The 26,152-nt window shown below is 42.7% G+C and overlaps 1 protein-coding gene across 2 annotated transcripts in view; it reads left to right on the top strand.

The window, feature by feature from the left end:
• ADGRL3 (adhesion G protein-coupled receptor L3) overlaps positions 1–26,152 on the top strand; it is a 643,814-nt gene that overhangs the window by 592,296 nt on the left and 25,366 nt on the right. For both annotated transcript variants that reach the window (XM_069977905.1, XM_069977904.1), the window contains exons 19-21: positions 4,332–4,423; positions 4,688–4,856; positions 10,325–10,450. In XM_069977905.1, the coding sequence (XP_069834006.1) occupies positions 4,332–4,423; positions 4,688–4,856; positions 10,325–10,450 (387 nt within the window). The remainder of the gene's footprint in view (positions 1–4,331; positions 4,424–4,687; positions 4,857–10,324; positions 10,451–26,152) is intronic.

Below are 26,152 nucleotides of genomic sequence, written 5' to 3'. Positions count from 1 at the left end.
GACACGTATTTCCACTAAAAAAGCTTTGTGTATGTCTTTAAACCTTCACAAAGCTTTTGATTCCTTGAATTGGGATTATTTGTGTTTTTTTTATTTTTATTTTGAAGAGGTAGGGGTTTGGGGTCAAAATCTTATCTATTTTACATGGCTTATATTCTTCCCCTGTAGCCTATGCTTATTAAGGGTCACCGGTCCCCTCCTATCGGTATGGCTCGCGTAACGAGACAAGGTTGCCCTTTATCCCCTGTTTTTATTTATATTAGCTACTGAGCCCTTAGCTCATTTGATTTGGAAACATTAAAATATTAAAGGAATAGAGGTTAAAGGGGAACAGGATAACTGTGCGTGATATGCCGATGATATTTTGTTACTGTTATCGTCTCACATTTTATTTGTTAGATAAATTCTCTGCTAATGCGGGTTAACAAGTTAACCATCATAAGGGTAGCTTCACACGGGCGGGCTCGCAGCGAGATTCTCGCTGCGAGCCCGGCAGGTCCTGGCAGTTCCCATAAACTACATACTTGCTGCGGACCGCAGCGAGTATGTAATTGTACCGCGCTTAACTCCTTCTACTCCCGCCCGGCTCCCCCGCTGTAAGCAGCATACATTACCTGTCCTTGCTGCTCGGGTCCGGCGTCCTGCTCTCCCGTCCGGCCAATTAGTGTGTTGCCCAGTCAGAAATTTCAAACAACAATCCAGAGACATGTGGCTATGCTTACTGAATAAATTTTAACGATAAATTGAGCTATCTGGAAATGTATTAACCCCTTCTATATCATCTCTTTTTTTCTACAAATTTTTTTTTCCGCTCTGGAAACAGCTCAGAGAGGACTTAAAGGTTTGGTCTATGCTCAGTCTTTCTTCGGTTGGCCGCATTGCGGCAGTCAAGACGACGCTGTTACCTAAACTATTATATTATTTTTGCACTATTCTGTTTGAAATTTTTCTGTCTTTTCTACTCTCTTTTCAGAAAGAGATTCTTTCCTTTACATGGGGTTCATGGAGGTGTCGAGTTGCCCAACACACTTCATACCAAAAAGATAAATGGTGGCTTAGGCCCTCCACAGTTTATAAAATATTATTATGCTAAACGCTTGGCCTCTATTGTTCCCTTGCATAGGTTGACGGCACACCCTCATTGGATTGGGATAAACCTATTTTCTTGTTCTGCTGCACCTCTTTTCTCTAATCCTGAATTTCCCTCTAGCTTTGTGCCTCATTGTTTAAGTGGTGGACAGATAAAGGATTGTATAGGATCGGCAACTTTTTTTTATAGGTGAATTTTTTTTGTACAGTCCATAAGATTCCAGACTCTGAAATTGTTTAACCTCTCTTAAAGGTAAATCTAAAGATATCACTGTCTCTTCTTTCTTTGAAAACATGTGTAAACAGTTTACTTTAGGAGCGCATGCATTGTCATAGCAATACATTCAATTGATCTCTCCCACCAAGAAATTAAGTTACATGACACAATGGGAAAAGATCTCACTATGAATTTTTTGAAATTGTGAATGGCAAGATATGGCTTCATATAACGCTGAAGTTTTTTAAAACTATGTACCATGGGTGGTGATCCTGCACAAAAGTTTTTGTAAAGTATTTTAAACATGCTGTTTTCTTTAACTCAATGTGATGTACATATGTCTCCTTCCTATGCTTTGTTGAATATGAACGTTCCAGAGATGTCCAAGACTAACAAATTACTCATTTTCTGTTCTTAGTGGCTAAAGTGGCCATTGCAACTTCTTGGAAAAAATTCCTATAGAACTAATGAGAAATAAGTTAAACTGGATAATGGTAAACAATAGACTTCATTCTATTCTAAATAAGGAAGAAAGGTTTTGAAAGGTCTGGGACCCCTGGATATCATATCTAATGCCGTCTTGGTTGGGTTAGGGGATGGATAGGGCAAAGTTTATCCCCCCCCCCCCTGAAGATTTTCTTACTCTGTTTATATGGGATACTATTGTGCAGGAGTTTAGTGGATATGAATATTTATATTGGTATGGTTGTACATGCGAGATACCTACAAGAAAGGTATATGCTGTAGCTATGGTGGCCGCGTCATCAGCCGCTCAGCCGCGATTGGCTGAGCACAGTTATGCTCAGCCAATCGCGGCTGAGCTTCGGATGACGCTGCAGAGGGTGGCCGGCACTCGGGAAGATCCGCCAAGCTCCCGAAGAAGACGTCACTGCTGACGATCGGAGACCGTGGACGACACGATATGCGGTGAGTATAATGCACCACACTTCCGGGTCTAGCGTGGGTGGGGGGAAACACGGGGAAGGGGGCCATTCACAGACATAACATACATTACAAAGTTGTATAACTTTGTAATGTGTGTTATTCTGTGAATAATTTTTTATCGCCGGACAACCCCTTTAAGGCTAGGTTCACACTATGTAACTGTGCGGCTGTATTTTTTATGCAGCTGTAAATGTGCGGATGAAACTACGGCCGTGGGAAAAAATAGACATGCGGCTCAAAACATACGGTCATTTACTTGGAAATCTGGTTCAACTAAAAATAACAAATAAAATCTTAAGAAAGTGATGCAAACACCTCTGGATGCATCTGGGAAAGCAGGGAACACAGTTTACATGAATTGCTATTACCGTGGTTTGCGATCCTCTGCACTAATGCCGATGTCTCTCATGGTTAATCTATTAAAATAATAAAACACATTTTCGTTGTAATAAAGTGCCTATCGTTGGTCAATAATTAAATTTAAACTAATCCATCATTTTGCAATTAAATATACTGTTAAAATAAATATATATATAAATAAATGTATATTTATATATATATTTATTTTTTGACAGTATATTTATATATCAAATAAAAACACCCCCACACCCCTCATTGACCATTTTATTAAAAAAAATAATAAAAAAACGCTGGTCATCAACGTAGTCCACGTAATCCGACGTAATCCCCAGGATACCGATATCTGAAAAACAAAAAGGGAGAAACACACAAAAAACACACAAACAGGAGCACAACACCCATCATTGTGAGAGGTGTTGTGCACCTTACAGTATGCAGCATCTTTACAGATCGCTGCTTACAGTCTGGCCCCCAAGGGGTTAAGGGAGGATGTATTGCATCCCCCTTAACCCCTTGGGGGCCAGACTGATGTCAGACTGCACCCATCCCAGCAAGGAAGGGGATGGCGCGCGTGCCCTAGGAGGCGAGGACGCGTGCGCCGGCCGACACAGCGGGAGACAGGAGCGGAGGAAGGTGAGGCGCCCCCAGGGGCCGAACTAGCAGCAGCGCCGAATCCAGGTACTGTGACACCGGCGGCTGCCCGCGGGGAGGACGAGTTGCAGTGGTGGCCCGAAGCGCGGGACACCGCCGCAGCCTTGACAGGGGTCAAAACACAGTGATGGAGATGCAGCTTTGAATTAACAAAAGCAGAAGAAGAAATGCTCCAAAGCGCTGCTTCTCCCAGTGAATTATTTTTTTCTCGCAAAGATGCGGTAGACTCTTATTTTTAGGGGATGTCTTACTTTTCCATGAAATAGAATTCACATGTCACATGCACAGCAGGGACAGAGCGAATAATATGGTGGCTCTTGGCCACTAGGGGATGCTCATCACAGCACACTTGTACAGCACAGCAGGGACAGCGTACGGTATGGTGGCAGGTGCAAACAATGGGACAATAAAGTTAATTTTTGCAGCAAGGAAACACACTTTTTGTACACCTCTATAAAAAAGCGCCCTAATTGTCCCATTAGTGTAACTAGATTTTTATGCCGAAAGTCGTCAAACCTGCCAAACTGATCATTCGAAAAGTTCAAAGTTCGCTTATCTCTACCCAAGTGCATAACTTTACATTTATCTAAATTACACGTCATTTGCCAAGTCCAGCTTCCCCAAATCACTCTCTAATCTTATATCATCCTCCTCTTTAATATTATATTCTCCGCCTCTGTAATATTGTATTATCCTCCTCTGTGGTGATTACTTTACCCAGTTAAGTGTCATCTACAAATATGGAGATTGTCCTCTAAAGTCCCTCTACAAGGTCATTAATAAACATATTAAACGTTCAGCACTGAGACCCCAACTCATCCAAGCTTTTGACAATGAAATTGTTTAAATGAAAGTCGTGTTTTAATTCATATGATTGCGTTCAACTGAATTATTACTGTATTATAACTGTATTACTTTGGACTGCAGCTGTAGCTCTATCCTTGAAATCAATCGGTATAATTTACTCTAATATTCAGCGCTGTATTGCCATAATGTTGTCTTTATTCTACCCTTTTAGAGTTTGTATTAATATTGTGATTTTTTTTTTTTTTTTTTTTTGCTTTTTTAGCTTAATGTCATTTTTCTTGGAATTGCCCTATTTAAAATGTTTCATCATACTGCCATATTGAAACCAGACACTGGCTGCCTTGACAACATCAGGTAAGTTGAACCCTAATAATTATTCAAATTTGTTGTTTTAATGTTTTTTTTCCATTTTGTCTCTACAAGCAATACTCCAGAAATTATTTACATGTGATTTTGCCCAAATTAACCATCAAATGTGACACCCAAATTGAATTCTTCCAAGACCATAAGGTCTTTATTAACAAAATATAATTTTCTTTGCAGAGGTAGATGGCATGATATTGTTAAAGTGTTATGTTATTTAACAATTAATAGCATTTTATGTATGTTCTTTTTCAGATCCTGGGTTATAGGTGCCATAGCACTCCTTTGCCTGCTGGGGTTGACATGGGCTTTTGGACTTATGTATATAAATGAGAGTACGGTGATCATGGCATACTTGTTCACTGTTTTCAACTGTCTTCAGGGAATGTTCATATTCATTTTTCACTGCGTACTGCAAAAGAAGGTAAACTGAGCAATTATTGTTGTCCCTCACTTGTTGTAATATAGTATTACCATGCAATACAGTAGTTAAAGGGGTACTCCAGCTGCTGTTATATAAAACAATAATAAACATCTTATTCTTTCCTCTTCATGCTCCCCTCGGGTCCTCCTGCTGCGTCTTTGGGTCCCAAGCTGAGCGCTGTAGCTTTCGAGGCAAACTTGACAATCACAGCCTGCTCAACAAATCACCAACTGAGACGAGAAAGCGCCACGGCCAGTGATTGGCTGAGCAGGCTATCACTGCAAGACAAGTTTTTCTTGGAATCGGTGGCTGCGGTCAGCAGGGGACCCGTTGATGCCACAGGAAGGCCCCGAGGGAGCCTGGAGAGGTAATAATAAAGTGTTAATTATGTTTTATATAAAGGCAGCAACATATGAAAGTTTGTGCCAGAATAGCCCTTTAAGCATTTTTTTTACAATTTATGAAAAAGTCATAAATTTTATAGTTCTCTCATGTATATCATGTACATATCATGTATATGTACAGTTGTTTGTGTGCAGAATTTGGGTCCTGGCCATTTAGCCTTTTAGGTGCTACAGTCATTAGTGTCAGATAACATCAACTTGCATGTCATAAAACCAGACCCCCTCCCCCCCCCCCCAAAAAAAAAACAACAAAAACAACATAACTTTTCTGTGACCTTTTAATAGATGGAATAAAGAAGAATATAGTTAACTCTGACGTGGGCTGTGGGCTTGTAGCATAGTGATAACATTTTATTTAGTGTGTTCTCACCTAGTCCGATTTGTTGCAACGCAGCTAACAATAAATGCCAACTAAGGCGATCAAACCCCTTTTCTGCTACCACCGAGTAGCACGGTCTTATTAAGATTGTCTCTGGCCTCCCTTTGTGGGACAAAGGCTACCTGATCTGCGTGGATTATCCCTGATAGCCTGTTAGCAAGTAATTTGAACCAGACTAATGTATTCTTACCAGGTTTTGGCACTAACGCAATTATAGCCATTAGGAAGTGTGACGGAAATAGGAAGATAGTGGAAATGGAATTGAATATTTTAGCAAGAAAGGGTGCAAATTGTGGTAGGAAGGTTCGATAAAGCTGGGCCCGGGCTGTTAACACTGGAAATATATTTGAGGACTACAACTAGTTCCTTATCAGAAAATGGAGCTTCATTATCTTCTAATTAATCGGTGTTCATTGTGGGAAATGTAGAGTTAGTTGATCCTACATTTAAAAGGGAACCTGTCACCCCTGGACGGCCTCCTGAACCCACCCTACTCCTTGATACAGCTCCCCATACTTACGCCATCCGGCCACAGTAGTAATAATCCCTAAATGCTTTTGTTATGTCTGCTTGTGAGTCTGTGTTGCATTGTGGCAATGGAAGGCACAAACGTGTTCAGTGGTTTAGGATGTAGGAATTTGGTCAGGGCCACTCCACACTTGTTGGAATATTCATAAAAGAAGCGCCTGGATTGTTCCCAAAAGCGTGCTTAATGCTGGTCGAGTAAAGCTTGTGATTGGTTCCTATGCTCAATGAGGGGCAACACCCCGAAACAGCTGTATCTTCTTTTGCATATTCATGTTTCCCAGGACTTCACTGCATTGAGCGCTTTCACTAGCAGCCGGCAGTGTTGTCATTTGGCTGGTCTCCCTGAGATCAGTCATCTGTTTCTCTTATGCTCAATGAGGGATGCTAACACTACAGGGTGTTCTATTGTGAGACACTTCCTCCATGTGAATGACAGTTAAGAGTTCCATTTTAATGGTATTTTCTTTCTTTAAACGGGTCCCATGCCCATTCAGAACCCCACTGTCGTCAGAAATCACTCCCCTAATAGCTGCTTGGCAATTGATGTCTTTCAAAAGATTAGGGTTACGTCTCCAATCACCGTCCAAGGCTGCTAGCAGAGCAGTGGATGGTCGATAAAGAAAATATCCAATCTGCTAAAAGAATTATGAACCACAGAGTAAAAGGTATAATCCCTCACCCCCTGGTGCTATACCCGGCTATACAATACTAACTAACCTGTTATCAAATAAATGTTTACAAATGTGTGATTGGGAGATTTTTAAGGTTGACCAGCTCACAGAGGAGTCAAGATTATTGTCAATCACCACATTGAAGTCTCCTTCTGAAATGAGGAACCCTTCTCAGAACCTAAAGAGGCATTCAACTCAAACATAACTTTTGATGTTGCTGCCCATGGTGAGATTAACAATTCCTTCCATACTTGTTATTATGTATTTATTTGCCTTCTTCTAGTTCTGATCTACTGCTTTCTGCTGAAGACACAAAAATCTGTGTGTGAGCTTTCCTCTGTGTCCCCCTCCTCCTTCCTCCCTCCAGAAAAAAACAGCTGATAACTGTGAGAAGGAGAATAATAAATAATAACTAGTATGAAAGGAATTGTTAGCCTCAAAATAGGCAGCAACATATCAAAAGTTATATTTGAGTTGAAACATAGAAACATAGAAGATTGTCTGCCCTTTAAGTATTTCCCTTCTTATGATCTTTGGATAGACATATGTTTACCCCAGGCATGTTTAAATTCTGTTATTGTAGATTTACCAACCACATCTGATTGAAGTTTGTTCCAAGCATCCAAGAGTGGAACACCCCTAACCTCTCCAGATACTGTCACTTCCACCCAAACTTGACCCTAGTTTGGGTCAAGATCTTGCACTATTCAGATCTTAGGATACAGATATTGACTGCGTGGGTCGCTCAGGGTGTAACTTGAAGCTGGGAGGGATTTAGAGTACTATTAGATGGGCCGATAGGGGCCCGATAACAACTGTAAACTAGCGTTGATCTGCTAGATCGGCGCTCGTTTACTGGGCCTATTTACTGGGCCCAATAATCGTTTAACAAGGGCTGCAAGGACATCGTTACCGATGCCCTTGCAGCCCTTGCTTAAACGCTATACTTCACCTATCCACGCTCCAGGGCTGCTGCTGCGGTCCGCTTCTCCCAGTGTCCCGCGCACTGTAGCTTCAGAGCGGCCTGTCAGCTATCAGGCCACTCAGCCAATCACAGGCCACGGCGGTCCCCGCCTGTGATTGGCTGAGCGGCCTGTCAGCTCAGACAGGATGCTCTGAAGCTAGAGCGTGCGGGACCCGGGGAGAGGCAACAGCAGCCCTGGAGCGTGGACAGGTAATGTATATCGTCAGTCGGCAGTGTGCGGTCGGCGCCCGACAATTATAGGTTCTAACCTATATAAACGATCAGCCAATGACAACAATCTTCGGCTAATCGTTGTCTTTATTACACTCAGCGATAATCGGCAGAATCGGGCCGATTCGGACGATTATCGTTCCGTGTAATAGTACCCTTAGGTATGGCTATGTTTACTTCTTTGGTTTTTGCCTCGGGTTGGTACTATGAAACCCAGGGCTGGCTGGACAGGCCCACTTGCTATTGCATAAATGGATTATAAGAAGGTTGTAATTTTTTATTTTAAAGGAGAAGTCCGCCAAAAATCTTCATTAAGGTATTGTACTGCTCTCCAAAAGTTATACAAATTACCAATATACACTTATTAGGGGCTTCACTTCCAGGGCTTTGCAGGCCTTGGTTGCTGGAGAGGATGATGGCAGATGGATGCTCAGTGTCCCTCCAGTGCCCTGTGTCCCTCAGAGTCCCCCTGCCATAATCCTCTCTTGCAGCCACAACCTGCACAGCTCTGGGAGTCGGGTCGTGACATCACCATTTTATCCAGGAAGTGAAGCCTTGATGCAGTAGGAAGTGCAGGAAAAAAAAAAAACACTTTATAAGCATTTCCCATAATAAGTGTATATTGGTGATTTGTATAAATTTTGGGGGGCAATACAATACTTAAATAAAATGTTTTAGTATAGTTGTACCTGCAGGACTTGTTATTTTTAATATTTTTATCAGACTCCTCTTCCTGATTCGCTGTTCGTTTCCCTCCAATTTATGTTACCAACCACCACTGACAGGCCAATTTTTTTGCGCTTTTGTTTTTTCCTCCTCGTGTTTAAAAGGCTATATCGCTTGCATTTTTCACCTACAGACTCATATGAGCCCTTACATTTGTGACACCCATTTTACTTTGCAATGACAAATGTAATTTTTCCATAAAATATGCTGTGAAAGCAGGAAAAAATTATTTGTGCAGTGAAATTGGAAAAAAACCCAAACGATTATTTCATTTCATTTTTTTTTTTTTTTAACTGTTCGCCCTATGGTAAAACTGGCATGTTATCTATGTTCCTTAAATCAGTGTGATTACGATATGTAACTTATATTCATTTTATTTTTGAAAAACTAAATGTTCTTAAAATAGCTTATTACCATCCTTAGAACGCTGTAATTTTTTGTTCTATGGGGCTGTGTGAGGTGTCATTTTTTGTGCCATGATCTGTACTTTATATTGGTACCTTGCTAGCAAATATGAAACTTTTTAATCACTTTTTTATTACAATTTTTCTGGATTTGATGTGACTAAAAATGTGCAAGTTTGTGTTTTGCCATTTTTTTTTTGCATTTATGCTATTTACCGTGCAGGATCAGGAATGCCATAATTTAATAGTTTGGGAAATTACACACGCAGCGATACCAAATATGTTTATTTATTTATTTTAAAATGGGGAAAAGGGGGTGATTTCAACTTTTATTATGGAATGGGATTTTTGTATTAATGAAAAAAAACATTTGCACTTTGAAGACCCCCTAGGGGAATTCTAGGTTAACAATACTGATCACTCATAGATATATACTGATCACATCATAAATATATACTGCATTGATCAACGAGATCATTGCTCCATTACTATGGGCTGCTGGAGCTCAGAGCAATGGAGTGCCAAGCCAGGATCAGCGTCATTGCGATGCTGAGGCCCAACCCAGTCAAAAGCAGGGATTGCCCCTTGTGGCACCGAAAATTAATTGTGGAAATTGTTAGGTATTTCTGGGCCCAGAGAAATGTATGTGCTGTGAGCAGCGTTTTTAAGGCATGTTTAACTAATTTTACTTGATGTGGAAACATTTTTTCTTTTTGTATGCCCCAGACAAAGCCTGACAAGTCTGCTTTCTTCACAGCTTTTTTTTTTAACCTGCAGAGTATTTATATTTTACTGTGCACACACGTGGTAAAATGTGACGCAAGTGTGACAAAATGTTTGGTGCACCAGTGAAAGCGTTTTAAATAAAAAGATTCCTGATTTTCCTCATTGTAACATTTTTATTAATGAATTGGGAATCATTTTCTTTTCATAAAACACATTTTACACTTACTTATTCATTCCCATATTGATTTTTTCCCCCTATATTTATATTGTCTGCACCAACATTTGCAGTGACAAATCCGTAACAAAATCTGCTGCATTTCAGACCTATGTATATGCACCCTACAAAGATTTCACAAATTACCTTGCAAGCATTGTTTCAAAAACCATGTAATGTTCAAAAGTTGAATTAAAAAAATGTGTTTATACTATTTATAGGTACGTAAAGAATATGGCAAATGTTTACGAAGTCATTGCTGTAGTGGGAAAAGTTTGGAAAACTCAGTTGGCTCAACCAAGACATCAAATTCTCAAACCCCTGGAAGGTATTCTTCTGGAACACAGGTTAGTAATAATAATAATAATAATAATAATTGGCAAGAATATTTAACACATGGCACTATGTATAACAGAAGTAACAAAAAAAAAACAACTGCCTTAGGCCCCCTTCACACGTCAGGAAAAACCATCCGGATTTCCTATCAGGAAATCCGGATGGATTTCCCTACCCATAGACTTTAATTAGTCACGGACACCCTTCTGGATTTTTCCGGAAGGGTGTCTGTTCCGGAAAAATGATCTATGGGAGCGCCGGAATAGTTTATGGGAGCGCCGGAATAGTCTATGGGAGCGCCAGAATCGCGGGCACTTTCCTGATGTACATCAGGAAAGTGCCAGTGATTCCGGATGATTAAGAGCCACCCAGCCGCTGAGGCACCCGGACCTCAGGACAGCCTGCCACCCGATCCCCCAAGCCCACACCCCTTCTCGGACCACTGTACTGTGCCCTGCCAGCCGCCTGCTCTCAACCCTCCCCCCAGGAACTCACCACCAGCAGGCCGCCCGCAGCCAGCACTCTGCACTGCACTGCACTGCGAGCGGCACCCGGACCTGCCCCGATCGCCCCCCGTACCTCAACCTCGCCGCCGCCATAGCTCCCAAATCCCCTGGGGGCTTACCGCATCAGACTCCTTGCCAGCCCCATCCCCGGACCGAAGCAGCGCCTAGGGCCTCAGCGACGACCGCCTCCGAGACCATGACCGTTTTTTTCTTCTCATCAGGAAATCCTGAAGGCTTTTCCTGATGGTTTCTTGATGGTTTCCTGAAAGAAAAAACTGATTACTGTCAGGAAATCCTGATACTTTCCTGATGACATTTGAGGCCTCCTGATCAGGATTTCCTGACAGTAAAAACTGACACTGACGTGTGAATGGGGCCTTACTTTTCAGATGCCCTACCACGCCCATATCAATGTTCTCCTGCTTTCTTTATGCTTATAAAGCAAAATAATTTAACAAAATGTAAATAAACATATGTTTTAAAAACACCCAAGTCTTCCTCTGATCTTTGTTTACTCTGCTGCAATAAATTCCAGGTCTTCCTTTCATTGCAAGTATCATCTAAAGCAGAGAAGGGGAACCTTTTACTGTGGTTGGCCATTTGGACATTTATAAAATCAGTTGAGGGCCATACGCTACACACCACTGCACTCAATGTTATACACGGTAGCACAGCGGTGGTTGGAAGCAAAGGGGGCAAGGCAAAGCATTGTGCCCACCAGTGCCTCTAGTACTGTAGTTAAACCCCAAGATCCCCCCTATTTATGTAGTTATCCTCCAGTGATGCCCCTAATATTGTAGTTGACCCCAATGATTCCGCTAGTATTGTAGATAACCCCCAGTGATGCCCCTAGTATTGTATTTTACCCGCCATGATGCCCCTAGTATTGTAGTTAACCACAATGATGTTATCTAGTATTGCAGTTACATAGTTAATACGGTTGAAAAAAGACACATGTCCATCAAGTTCAACCAAGGAGGGGATGGATACAGGGAAGGGGGAGGGGTGATAGGTTCTATACATATGCATTTATATTATTTTGGCCTAAGAACTTGTCTAGCCCTGTTTTGAAGCCCTCTAATGTTTTTGCTGTGACCAGATCCTGTGGTAGACTGTTCCACAGATTCACAGTTCTCATGGTAAAGAAGGCTTGTCGCCTCCGGAGATTGAACCTTTTTTTCTCTAGGCGGAGGCAGTGCCCCCTTGTCCTTTGAGGGGGTTTTACCTGGAACATCTTTTCCCCATATTTCTTGTAGGGGCCATTTATATATTTAAATAAGTTAATCATATCTCCCCTTAAACGTCTCTTCTCCAGACTAAACAAATGTAACTCCCCTAATCTCTCCTCATAACTAAGATGTTCCATTCCCCTTATTAGTTTAGTTGCCCGTCTTTGTACCCTCTCCAGCTCTAGAACATCCTTTTTATGAATCGGGTTCCAAAACTGCACAGCATACTCCAGATGAGGCCGCACCAAAGCTTTATAAAGCGGTAATATTATATCCCTGTCCCGTGAGTCCATGCCTGTTTTAATGCATGACAATATCCTGCTGGCCTTAGAAGCAGCTGACTGACATTGTGTGCTGTTCTGTAGTCTATTATCTACAAGTATACCCAGATCCTTCTCTATCAGTGACTCTCCCAGAGTAACTCCCCCCAGGACATATGATGCATGCGGGTTATTAGTACCCAGGTGCATAACTTTACATTTATCCACATTGAACCTCATTTGCCAAGTGGACGCCCAAACACTCAGTGTGTCTAAGTCATCCTGTAACATCTGCACATCCTCCATAGACTGTACTGTACTACAAAGCTTGGTGTCATCTGCAAAGATAGAAACATTGCTGTTAATTCCATTCTCAATATCATTAATAAACAAGTTAAACAGAAGAGGGCCCAGTACTGACCCTTGGGGTACACCACTTATTACCGGGGACCATTCGGAGTAGGAATCATTGACCACCACTCTCTGGGTACGATTATTAAGCCAGTTTTCAATCCAGTTACACATTAAATTTTCCAAACCGATAGACTTTAACTTACCCATCAGACGTCCATGAGGAACTGTGTCAAACGCTTTTGCAAAATCCAGGTACACGATATCCACAGCCGCGCCGCCATCCAGGCTTCTACTTACCTCTTCATAGAAACATATTAGGTTGGTTTGACAGCTTCTGTCCTTAGTAAAACCATGCTGGTTATCACTTATAATACTATTAGCCACTACATATTCCTGTATGTAGTCCCTTATAAGCCCCTCAAATAGTTTCCCCACAATGGACATTAAGCTTACGGGTCTATAGTTACCTGAGGAAGTTCGAGAGCCCTTTTTGAAGATCGGCATTACATTTGCCTTACGCCAGTCCCTCGGCACAATACCAGTAAGCAAAGAATCACGGAATATTTCATACAAGGGTAGAGAAATTACAGAACTGAGTTCCCTAAGAACTCTGGGGTGCAATCCATCAGGCCCTGGAGCTTTGGTTACATTGAGTTTGTTTAATTTATCTTGGACCATATCTATAGTAAACCAGTTCAGTACATTACATGTGTTAGCAGCACTGGCCCCACCCACCTCAGTACTGGCCCCACCCACCACAGCTCCATCCTCTTTTGTATATACAGAACTGAAGAACCCATTAAGTAACTCAGCTTTCTCCTGATCCCCAGTTATTAATTCCCCTTCACCATTATTTAGGGGTCCTACATGCTCTGACCTTGGTTTTTTTGCATTAATATATTTGAAGAATTTTTGGGGGTTTCTTTTGCTATCTATAGCTACCTGCCTTTCATTGTTAATTTTTGCTGCTTTTATTACATTTTTACAGGTTTTGTTGACTTCTTTGTAATGTTTAAATGCTACAGCTGACCCCTCAGATTTATATTTTTTGAATGCCCCTTTTTTCTCATTTATAGCCCTTCTAACCTCGGTTGTAAGCCATGTGGGATTGGATTTTAACCGTTTATATTTGTTACCCATAGGAATATATTTGGCAGTACAGTTATTTAATGTGGATTTGAAGATTTCCCATTTATTAGCTGTATCCGTATGTGACAGCAGCCGCTCCCAGTCTATGCCCTGAAGTTCTGCCCTTAACCCAGGAAAATTGGCCCTTTTAAAATTAAGAGTTTTTGCCCTCCCAACATGTTTTTCTTTTCTACACTTTAAGCTAAAAGTCACTATATTGTGGTCACTATTACCCAGGTGTTCATGGACAGTGACATCCCCAACCAGCTCAGCGTTGTTAGAAATAACCAGATCCAACAAGGCATCACTTCTAGTGGGCTCCTCCACAAACTGGCCCAGAAAATTATCCTGCAGGAGGTTAAGAAATTCCCTCCCCTTTGTGGTTTTAGCTGAACCGTGACCCCAATCTATATCTGGGTAGTTGAGGTCCCCCATTATCACTACTGTTCCCTCCCGGGCAGCCCGCTCTATTTGTCTATTCAACTGGCCATCTACCTCCTCAGTAATGTTGGGGGGTCTATAGATTACACCAAGAATAATTTTTTCACTCTTTACCTCCTTCTGTAGTTCTACCCATAATGCTTCCACATCATCACAGTCATCTCCCACTATTGCATATTTTACACTCACTTTAATATCATTTCTGACATACAGACATACTCCTCCTCCCCTTCTGCCCACCCGGTCCCTTCTGAACAACGTAAATCCCTGAATATTGACAGCCCAGTCATGTGAGGAGTCCAGCCATGTCTCAGTCACACCAACCACATCAATAGACTCCTCCAGAACCAAGGCCTCTAGCTCCCCCATCTTGCTGGCTAGACTTCTGGCATTAGTAACCATACACTTTATATTACCATCGAGTTTAACCGCTTCATTATAAGAAATAGGATTTATTACTGTGCTGTGGCTACAATCATCCCCACTGCTCATCTGCAACATATGGATCTCCCTATGCACTGGTCTTATCCTCCCCTCACAGGACCCTTCTCCTCCCTCCTCATTGTTCTGTCCCCTCTCTAACCTATCCACCACTATATTACACACTACATTGTCCTCCCTTCACATCCCTAGTTTAAAAACCCCTCCACCCCCTAACCCCTACGATTCCCCCTAGTATTGTAGTTAACCCCCCATGATGCCCCAAGTATTGTAGTTATCTCCCAATAATACCCCTAGTATTGTACTTGACTCCCAATGATGGCACTATTATTGTAGTTAGCCCCCAATGATGCCCTTAGTATTGTAGCTTACCCCCAATGATGCCCCTAGTATTGTATTTTACCCGCCATGATGCCCCTAGTATTGTAGTTAACCCCAATGATGTCATCTAGTATTGCATTTAACCCCTAAAGATTCCCCCTAGTATTGTAGTTAACCCCTAAAGATTCCCCTAGTATTGTAGTTAACCCCCATGATGCCCCAAGTATTGTAGTTATCTCCCAATGATGCCCATAGTATTGTAATTGACTCCCAATGATGGCACTAGTATTGTAGTTAGCCCCCAATGATGCCCTTAGTATTGTAGCTTACCCCCAATGATGCCCCTAGTATTGTAGCTTACCCCCAATGATGCCCCTAGTATTGTATTTTACCCGCCATGATGCCCCTAGTATTGTAGTTAACCCCAATGATGTCACCTAGTATTGCAGTTAACCCCTAAAGATTCCCTCTAGTATTGTTTTTAACCCCCATGATGCCCCAAGTATTGTAGTTATCTGCCTATGATGCCCCTAGTATTCTAGTTGACCCCCAATGATGGCACTAGTATTGTAGTTAACCCACAATGATGCCCCTAGTATTGTAGCTTACCCCCCAGTGATGCAACTAGTATTGTAGGTAACCCCTTTGATAAGGCTAGTACTGTAATTAAAGTGAATGCATCATTACATTTGTGTTGATTGGGCTCCCAGAATGGGTGCACACACCTCACAGCCAGGTCTCCAAAGGTGTTGGGGGTTACAGGCACCGTAGTCTTCATGTATGGTAAAATACTTTTTAATCCCACGCACGAGGCAGGGAGGGAGCTGTGAACTAGTCATCTGGGCTGTAACTAGTTACGGTTCACTGTCCTGTCAGCGTGCTGTGCATCACTGTCATATTTTTTTTATTGCAGAAATCTGTAGTATAAGCCATTTTAAGAAACTCTATAATAGGTTTTTTTAGGCAAAAAAGCCTCTTTCTGTACTCAAAAAACAATTTCACAGCCTCCCCCCCTCACTTCTTATCTGTGCATTATCAGGCCGATCTGTCTTCATTACAGAAAAGCCAGTGAAGAGGGTTCTGCTGTCTCCATTATATCCCTATGAAGGGGGGAGGGAGATGAGGGAGCAGGAAGAGTAGACATGAAGGTCAGCTTTTTGTAGACTGTCTGGGCACCGAAAACGCTGGATTCGGGGGTCAGAAAGGTCAGTGCTTATCTAGGAACTTGCTGAGAGAAGATTGCAGGGTGTTGTGCTGTGCAGGACTGATATTTCTCTCCTCCGTGCTCACTCACTCCTCTCAGCCCCTCCCCTCTCCATAGCCACATAATGGACAGAGAAATCCTGCTTCTTCTGATGTGAGTGGGGGGGGGGGGGGGCTGGAAAAACAGCTTTTTAAGTACAGAAGGAAACTCTTTTGGTAAATAAAACCTATTACAGATTTTCTTAAAATCGCTTGTACTATTGATATTTATTGTTTTCAAAATGACCCTGAAATGACAGTTATGCTTTAAGCAAGAAGTCATTTTCTGATGACACATTCCCTTTAACCCTCAGTGAGGCCCCCTGGTAGTGTAGTTAACCCTCCATGATGCCCATGGTATTGTATAGTTAAATCCCAATGATGTCTCTTCCATTGTACGTAACTCCCAGGGATACCCCTAGTCTGTACAAAAAAAAACACATTCCACTCAACTTTCTTCTGCTCTAGCGCTGGCTAGATCCTCTTACTTCTCCTGCAGTCTGTGTCAGAACATTGCAGGTCTTCTCCTACATGCGGCTCATAGTGAAATGACATCACCGCGCGGAGCCCACAGTAGAAACAAGACATGTGTCAGGGCCCAGAGGAACAAAGAGACAGGTGGGCCCTAAAGCTACTATCCCCCACACTGTCCCTGCCTACTTGAAGAGCAGGTCCTAAAGAACCGTCCACAACTTGGTGACAGTCCCTGCTCTGAAAAAAGTGCAAAAACAGGACAAACACAAACATAAAAAAATACAGAAAACAGTCAAAAGACAGGACATGCAATACAATAGTCAAACGGACCAAGGTCAATACCAGACTAGCAATGTAGTAAAGGAATCAGGAGTAGAGAAACATGCAAAAGATCAGAACCAAGAAACACTGAATGCAAGGCAAAATGCAAGATCAAGTTGAACAGGACTAAGCTGGTTCAAACTATTAAAGTGTCACTGTCGTGATTTTTTTTTTTTTCAGAAATCAATAGTCCAGACGATTTTAAGAAACTTTGTAATTGGGTTTATTAGCTGAAAAATGCAATTTTATCATGAAAAAGCAGTTTGAAGCTCTCCCCCCTGTCTTCATTGTTCTCCTATGGAGAGAGCTCAATAAAAGACCAAAACAGGACAACAAAGAGTTAATCTACAAATACTTCACCCTCTATCTCCTGTGACAGTCACCACTGACCTCTCTGAGCACTGATTACAGCTGTCACCCAGCTCCATGCCTGTAATCCTCTGTTATCTGCTTTCTGCTGTGGCTAACTCCCTCCTTCCTCCTCCCTTCTCCCCTCTCCCTAGCCCAGACAGGGTTGTGTCTGATGTAACAAGTCACAATTTCCTGATTTTTTGCAGTGCATGGAAAAGAGGAGGGAGGGGGGGACCTGGGAAAAGGCTTTTTAAATGCAGATAATGGCATATTTGGCTAATAAACCCAATTACAATTTTTTTACAAATAAAAAATACGACAGTGACTCTTTAACCTCTGATCGCCGTGCCCGCTAATTAGCTAATCGGAGGCAGCTGTCAAAGATGACAGCTGCCTCCGATTACCGGAGGCAACCTTTCCCTGGGGTCTAGTGGGGGAGATCGCTCCTCCGGGACGTTGTCCCGGAGGAGCGATCTCCCTGTCTGATGCCGGCCGGGGACTCATCCAAGATGGCGCCGTCCCCAGCTCGGCACTCGTTTGTTTCCGGCTGCAGCAGCCGAAAACAAACCGAGTGCCTATCTCATTGATCTTTGCTGTATATCTATACAGCAAAGATCTCAATGAGAGTTAAAAGTATATATACTAGAAGTCCCCTAGAGGGGCTTCTAGTATATGTGTAAATAAAAAAAAAAAAAAAAAGTGTTGTTTATAGTAAAAAGCCCCCTCCCCTAATAAAAGTCTGAATCACCTCCCTTTTCCCAGGTTTTAAATAAAAGTGAACAAATAAATAAATCAACATGTTTAGTATCGCCGCGTGCGTAATCGCCCGAACTATTAATTAATCACATTCCTGATCTCGCACGGTAAACGGCGTTTATAAAAGCGTTATAAGCCTGGGAATGGAGCGATTTTAAGGAACGTATATTTGTTAACAATGGTTTGAATTTTTTACAAGCCATCAGATACAATATAAGTTATACATGTTATATATCGTTTTAATCGTAATGACTTGAGAAACATGCATAACAAGTCAGTTTTACCCCAGGGCAAATGGCATAAAAACACAGTTCCCCCAAATAAAAGAAATGCGTTTTTTTTTTTCAATTTCACCACACATTGAATTTTTTTCTGGTTTCGTAGTGTACCAAATGCTAAAATTCAGCCTGTCATTGCAAAGTACAATTAGTGACGCAAAAAATAAGGGCTCATGTGGGTTTCTAGGTGGAAAAATGCAAGTGCTATGGCCTTATAAAGACAAGGAGGAAAAAACGAAAACGCAAAAACGAAAATGGGCCCCGTCCTTAACCCCTTAAGGACAGAGCCTGAAATGGCCTTAAGGACAGAGACAAATTTTATGAATATGACCAGTGTCACTTTATTCATTAATAACTTCGGGATGCTTTTACCTATCCGGACGATTCTGAGATTGTTTTCTCATGACATATTGTACTTTACATTTCTGGTAAAATGGAGTCGATACTCATAACGAATCTTTATGAAAAACACCAAAATAACATGAAAAAATTGTGAAAAAATGCATTTTTCAAACTTTGAAACCTTTCTGCTTATACAGAAAATGGTTATGCCACATAAATTATATATTAAATAGCATTAGCAACATGTCTACTTTATGTTGGCAGCATTTATTAAACTATATTTCATTTTTTTTAGACAATAGGAAGCTTAAAACATTAGCAGCAATTTTCCAAATTTTCTGTAAAATTTCAAAATCAGATATTTTTAGGGACCTGTTTAGGTTCAAAGTGTATTTGAGGGGCCTGTATGTTAGAAAGCCCCACAAAGCACCCCATTTCAGAAACTGCACCCCCCAAACTCTGCAAAAGCACATCCAGAAAGTTTTTTAACCCTTTAGGGGAGTCACAGAAATAAAAGCGAAGTGTGTAAGAAATTTGAAAATTTTTATTTTCTGTGCAGAGATTTTATTGTAATCCAATATCTTTCATAATGATAAACCTATTAGCAGAGAAATGCACCCCAATATTGATTGCCCCGTTTCTGCAGTTTATAGAAATATCCCTTATGTGGCCCTATTGCGCTATTTGACGCAACCACAAGCCTCAGATATAGGGGAGCGCCTAGTGAATTTCAACGCCTCCGTTATATTTGGTCATTTTTGACCGTACCACTTCAGGTTGGCAGAGGCTCTGGGGTGCCAAAACCTAAAAAACACCCCTAAAGGGACACCATTTAGAAAACTGCACCCCTCAAGGAATGTAACAAGGGGTGCGGTGAGCATTTGGACCCCACAGGTGCTTCGCAGATTTTCAGAACAATGTGGCGTGAAAAAGGAAAAATTCTATTTTTTACACTAAAATGTTGTTCTAGCATTCATTTTTACAAGGGGATAAAAGAAAAAAAAACACCAAACATGTAGCGCAGTTTCTCCCGAGTATGGAAATACTCCACATGTGGACATAAAGTGCCAAGCGGGCGCAGGACGAGCCTCCAAAGGGAAGGAGCGCCAATTGGCCTTTGCAAAATAGATTTTACTGGAATTGATTTCAAGGGCCACGTCGCATTTACAGAGCCCTCATGCTGCCAAAACACTGGAAACCCCCCGCAAGTGACCCCATTCTGGAAACTACACCCCTCAAGGAATCTAACAAGGGGTTCAGTGAGCATATGGACCCCACTGGTGACAGACACAAATATAGAACAATGTGACGTGAAAGGGAAAAATTTCATTTTTTCACTTTCACGGCACAAATGTGGCCGTCATCAAGGGGTCCATATCCTCACTGCACCCCTTGTTAGATTCCTTGAGGGGTGTAGTTTCCAGAATGGGGTCACTTGTTGGGGGTTTCCAGTGTTTTGGCAGCACGAGGGCTCTGTAAATGCGACATGGCGTTCATCATCCATTCTGGCCAAATCCAGCCTTCAAAATCCAAATGGCGCTCCTTCCCTTCGGAGGCTTGCCCTGCGCCCACATGGCGCTTTATGTCCACATGTGGGGTATTTACGGACTCAGGGGGAATTGCTCTACACATTTTGTGTGTTTTTTTCTCTTTTAACCCCTTGTGAAAATGAAAAATTTAAGGCTAAACCAACATTATAGTGTAAAAAATGTAATATTTCATTTTCACGCCATATTGTTCCACATTTGTGCCCGTCACCAGTGGGGTCCATATGCTCACTACACCCCTTGTTACATTTCCTGAGGGGTGTAGTTTCCATAATGGGGTCACTTGTGGGGGGGTTCAACTGTCTTGGCAACACAGGGGCCTTTTAAATGCAACATGGCCCCTCGAAATCCATTCCAGCCAAATCCAGCCTCAAAAAGCCAAATGGCGCTCCTTCCCTTCGGAGGCTTACCCTGCACCCGCATGGTGCTTTATGTCTACATGTCGGGTATTTCCATACTCAGGGGAAATTACTCTACACATTTAGTGTTTTTTTTTTATCTTTTAACCCCTTGTGAAAACTAAAAAATTAAGACAAGATCAATGATTTAGTGTAAAAATTAAACATTTTTTTACACTAAATGTTGGTCTCGCCTTGATTTTTTCCTTTTCCACAAGGGGTTAAAAAAGAAAGTGAACACAAAACGTGTAGGGTAATTTCCCCTGAGTAGGAAAATACCCCACATGTGGATATAATGTGCCATATGGACACAGGGCAAGCCACTAAAGGGACAGAGCGCCATTTAGAGGCTGGAATGGAGGATGGAGGCCATGTCGCAATTACAAAGCTCCTGTGCTGCCAGGACAGTAGAAACCCCCCACAAGTGACCCCATTCTGGAAACTACACCCCATAAGGAATCCAACAAGGGGTACAGTGAGCATATGGACCCCACTGGTGGCGGGCACATAAGTGGAACATGTGCCATGAAAATAAAAAATAAATTTTTTTCATTTTCACGGCCCAAATGTGTCTGTCACCAGGGGGGCCATATCCCCACTGCCCCCTCGTTAGATTCCTTATGGGGTGTAGTTTCCAGAATGGGGTCACTTGTGGGGGGTTTCTACCCCACAGAGGCTTTGTAATTGCATCATGGCAAGTCTCTAATGGGAATGGCGGCCATACCTATTTAGCTGGGGAAAAGGGACAATTCTAATTTATTTGGGGGTATTAGGCCAATTATTAGTTTATAAGGTTGAAAATGACAGGTGTCCATCAAACTTAACCTGTGTTGATCCAAAAGAAGGCAAAAAACCCTCGTCAGGCAGACAACAGTAGCCTCATCACAGGGGAAAAATTCCTTCCCGACTCCATAATGGCGATCAGAATTCACTGATCAACCGCTAGGGGGCAGCAGAGCGACGCTGCTGGAGATTGCCGACGCCCGCCGAACACGAGGACCCGAGCGTTTCCGAAGATTTCCGACGCTGGACGACCGAACCTGGAAGTGACACAAAGAAGACGCGAGGACGCCGCGGACCGCAGATCGTCGCTCTGGACGCCCAGATCAGGTGAGTATGGTACCTGCACCACACACACCTGTTCTGCACCCCTCAGCTACCTAGCTGAGGGGTGCAGAACGCGACAAAACTTTTTTTTTACAGTTTGATCGCCATGATGGGCCGGCCGGTACTGGCCGGCCTATCACGGCGATCGTGGGGGTGGCATCGGCGCCATCTTTGGGGGGGACACTAATGGCGATTGGTGCTATCTCGGACAGCACCAATCGCCATTGCTTTCCGGGTCACCGATGACCCGGAAAGCTGTTTTCAGCTGCTATATGCTGATCTGTATAGATCAGCATATAGCAGCGATCGTCGGCACGGGAGGGGTTAATCACCCCCCGTGCCGACGAGCAGAGATGGCCTGCTATACATTATAGCAGGCCATCTTCCCCGACCCCTGTGTGTAAACACACAGCGATCGGGGAAACATCGGGCGTAAGTATACGCCCGTTTGCGTTAAAGCCCACCCTGCGGGGGCGTATACTTACGCCCGATGTCGTTAAGGGGTTAAAGGGTTAAGCGAGGGCTGCAGGGACATTGTTACCGATGTCCTTGCAGCATACATTACCTGGCAGGGCTTCTCCTGCGCTCCGTTTTCCTCCCCGGGTCCCGCGGCATTGCATCAGCTTCGGTGCGGCCTGACTGAGCTGTCAGACTACTCAGCAAATCCTGGCTGGTCCTGGCCTGTGATTGGCTGAGCAGTCTGACAGCTCAGTCAGGCCTCTCCGGAGCTGCTGATGCTGCGAGCGGGACCCGGGGAGGAAGAGGGAGCGCAGGAGAAGCCCTGCTAGGTAATGTATGCTGCGCTTCTCAAAACATCAGTCGCCCGCCGTGCACCGCTATTCCACGTAGCGATGCGCGGTAGGGGACCGATGATTTTAGGTCTGGCCCTAAATAAACGATCAGCCGATGACACGACCATCGGCTGATCGTTTTCTCTATTCCACCGAGCGATAATCGGCCGATTATCGCTCCCGTGGAATAGGGCCCTAAGTGTAAGAGTAGAGAAGGCTGTGGAAGGCATATGATATCTCTATTTCTGCAAACAAAGCACTTACTGCCTCTTGTTTTTCCGAGTCCTCCTAGTTTGTAAGCTCTTGTGCGCCCAGCCCCCCCCCCCCCCCCAGTCCTTCTAGTGTGTAAAAAAGCACTGCAGAATCTGTTGGTGTTATACAAATAAATATTATATTTATAGTATTATTATTATAAATATGTAAATTGGCCTTCCCCTTGTGATTCTTTTATAGATATTTGAAACTTCATCATGCACTTAATAGACAGTTTAAAAATTAGACCACCAATTTCTGATTACCCCACTTATGGGCATTTTACAATCACATGGACTTGAAGGTCTAATCTACATATCTGAAGACTTTCAAGTGAGATCTCCCCAGAGTGGATCAATGATATTGAGGTCAAGAGACTGAGATGGCCACTCCAGAACCTTAACTTTGTTTTGATATCCAAGAAATAGTCCTGTTATGCTACTATAATGCTAGTCAGCAGTGTTCAAAGTGTGATTAACAAATGGAAAATGAGGGGCTCTGTTAAAACCAAACCACGGTAAGGTAGACTAACAAGAATTTCAGTTACAACTGCTAGGAAAATTGCTTGGAATGCAAAGAAAAACGCAGATATAACGACAGCTGAAATACAGGACTATCAGAAAAATAGCAGTGTGGCTGTTTCAAGATGAACAATAAGGAAACACTTGAAGAAAAATGGGTTGCATGATCGCCAGATCACCAGAAGAAAGCCATTACTGCGCAAATGCCACTAAGTATCTCACCTACAATACCCAAACAGCACAGAGACTAATGACAACGTCATTTGGAGTGATGAGACCCAAATCGAACTTTTTCGCCACAACCATAAACATTACATTTGGAGAGGTGTCAACAAGGCCTATGATGAAAGAAACATCATTCCTACTGTAAAGCATGGGGATGGATCGCTGATGTTTTGAGGATATGTGAGCTACAAAGGCACAGGAAACTTGGTCATAGTTAAAGGAAAGATTAATGCAGCACGTTATCAACAAATACTGGAGGCACTCATCAGCCTGGAAGTTGCGCATGGGACATATTTGGATGTTCCAATGTGACAATGATACAAAACACAAGGCAAAGTCAACCTGTCATTGGCTACAGCAGTTCTGGAGTGGCCATCTGAGTCTTCTCACCTCACTATCATTGAGCCACTCTGGGGAGATCTCAAGCAAGCAGTTCATGCAAGACAGCCCAGGAATTTTTCAGGAACTGGAGGTTTTTTGCCAACTCTGGGCAATAGCAGTGTGAAAGAGAGAGAGAAGAATAATATTTACTTTCCTCTAACCTGGTCTATACTTATAGTAACGTGTCGGTTGTGTACATTTCCTGATTCCCCAAATCCTCTATAGGTAGCCCAGGGGGACCAGATAGCTAAGAACCTATTTCTCTTGTTTGACTCCCAGTGTGAGAATTCCTCAATTCTGTATAATTGTCCACCCTCAATTTCCATTTCTCCAATGTGGAGAGCTCCATAGATAAGTAGGGACCAACATTCGTGTGGCAGAGATAAGGTGTCCAAAGATAAGCACCTGATGTCACTTACACCTATTAAGTCACACCCCTAATGTTCCTACACCTAGCTATTTCCGGTGTAGGATCAGTATGAGTAGCACATACCGAGTCGCTTGCTTGGAAAATATGTCGCCACAATAAAAGATGTTTAGGACAGGTCCACCATATGTGAAGAAACGAGCCGAAATCTGATTTACATCTCCAACATGTGGAAGGAGCATCAGGGCTATAAAGAGGTGACATCTGGCATCTTATACTAACGCTAGAGTACCTTAAATGTGCTCTCTAGTATTCTTACACACCTGGAGGATCTGTGGGGCGCTGACAATAGTGACTTGCTCTCTTTCTCCGAGAACATCCTCCCCAAGTCCTTTTCCCAAAGTTTCAGGTAAAGCGGAGTAATAGCTGGCTTAGCAGTTATAAGTATTTTACAATGAACAATTCAGATAACTGGAAGCAGGTAATTCAGGCAATTTCCCACACAGGCTAGCTGTAGGATTAGGAAAAATTATCAGACACAGGTTATGTGGAAGTCAATCTCTGACTAGGAGATTGACATCAACTAGTAGGAGCCAACCTTGGTATTAGCTGGAAACAGGACTTGAATAATACCTCTGCGATTCGCATGACTTAGAAGTAGTCGCACTCTTGGTGGTTTAGGCAAGATACACAACAGCAGGACAGCAGATCAGGATCAGGCACTGCATGGGTTCTTGCCCACAGCTAGGCCCCTGGGAGAAGACTCGATGTCCCCGATACAGCCCCAGCAATGAGTGGGCGGTGGCTGATGATTTTAGGTCTGGATCGGGTTGTCATTGGCTGATCATTGTGTTTATTACACAGAATTTTAATCTTCCAAATTAACCTTATTCAGCAGATTATAACTCAGTGTAATAGGACCCTTAGGCCAAGGACCCACATGGTACTTTCATTTAAAAAAAAACCTATATTCTATATAGAAAGCCTCTGTAACTTTTTTTTCAAGGTAATATAATAATTTCTCTTCGTTATGTAGGGGCATGGCTAAGATTCATGGGGCCCCTTAGCAAAAAACTGTACAGGGCCATGCTGCTGTTATTAATAAACAACCTGTGGTTCCTCAGCTGTAGCAGAACTACAAGTCTCATCATCTCCTAGCAGCTGAAAGCTGAGATACAGTACATTAGGCAGTTGCTTCATATGTAAGGAATGTTCATATTAGAGATGAGTGAATTTACAGTAATAACGAAGCAAATGACTTTGTTATTTTGGAAATCTGCTCTCAGCCTGCTGCCTTATAACTCAGTTCTGCTCCTACTTGGGGATGCAGCAAGGTGGGGAGGACAAGTGGCCTCATCCCACACCTGATTTATCATGATTTACAGTACTTGTGTGTGTATTTGTGTGCAGATATATATATGTGTGTGTGTGCCTATGATGATGTGGCCAAAAATTAAAGGGGCCTCCACCACATAGGAGCCTCAACCAGCCTGAGCCTGTAAGCAGTGTAGGGGAGCCACAGTTACACTAGTCCCATGGCGTGACATTTACAGTGCCTGTGAGTCTTTACAGGCGGCTGTACATAGAAGGGGGGAGAGGGGGTGGTGCCCAGCTGGGGACACAATTATGACTGAACTGGCAGTGTCAGGAGGCATCCGACCTGGTTCAGAATAAAAGAAT

Source organism: Dendropsophus ebraccatus, chromosome 7, assembly GCF_027789765.1.
Source record: "Dendropsophus ebraccatus isolate aDenEbr1 chromosome 7, aDenEbr1.pat, whole genome shotgun sequence".
NCBI lineage: Eukaryota > Metazoa > Chordata > Amphibia > Anura > Hylidae > Dendropsophus > Dendropsophus ebraccatus.
The sequence above is the reverse complement of the archived record's forward strand: the minus strand, read 5'-3'. Positions and strand labels throughout refer to the sequence as shown.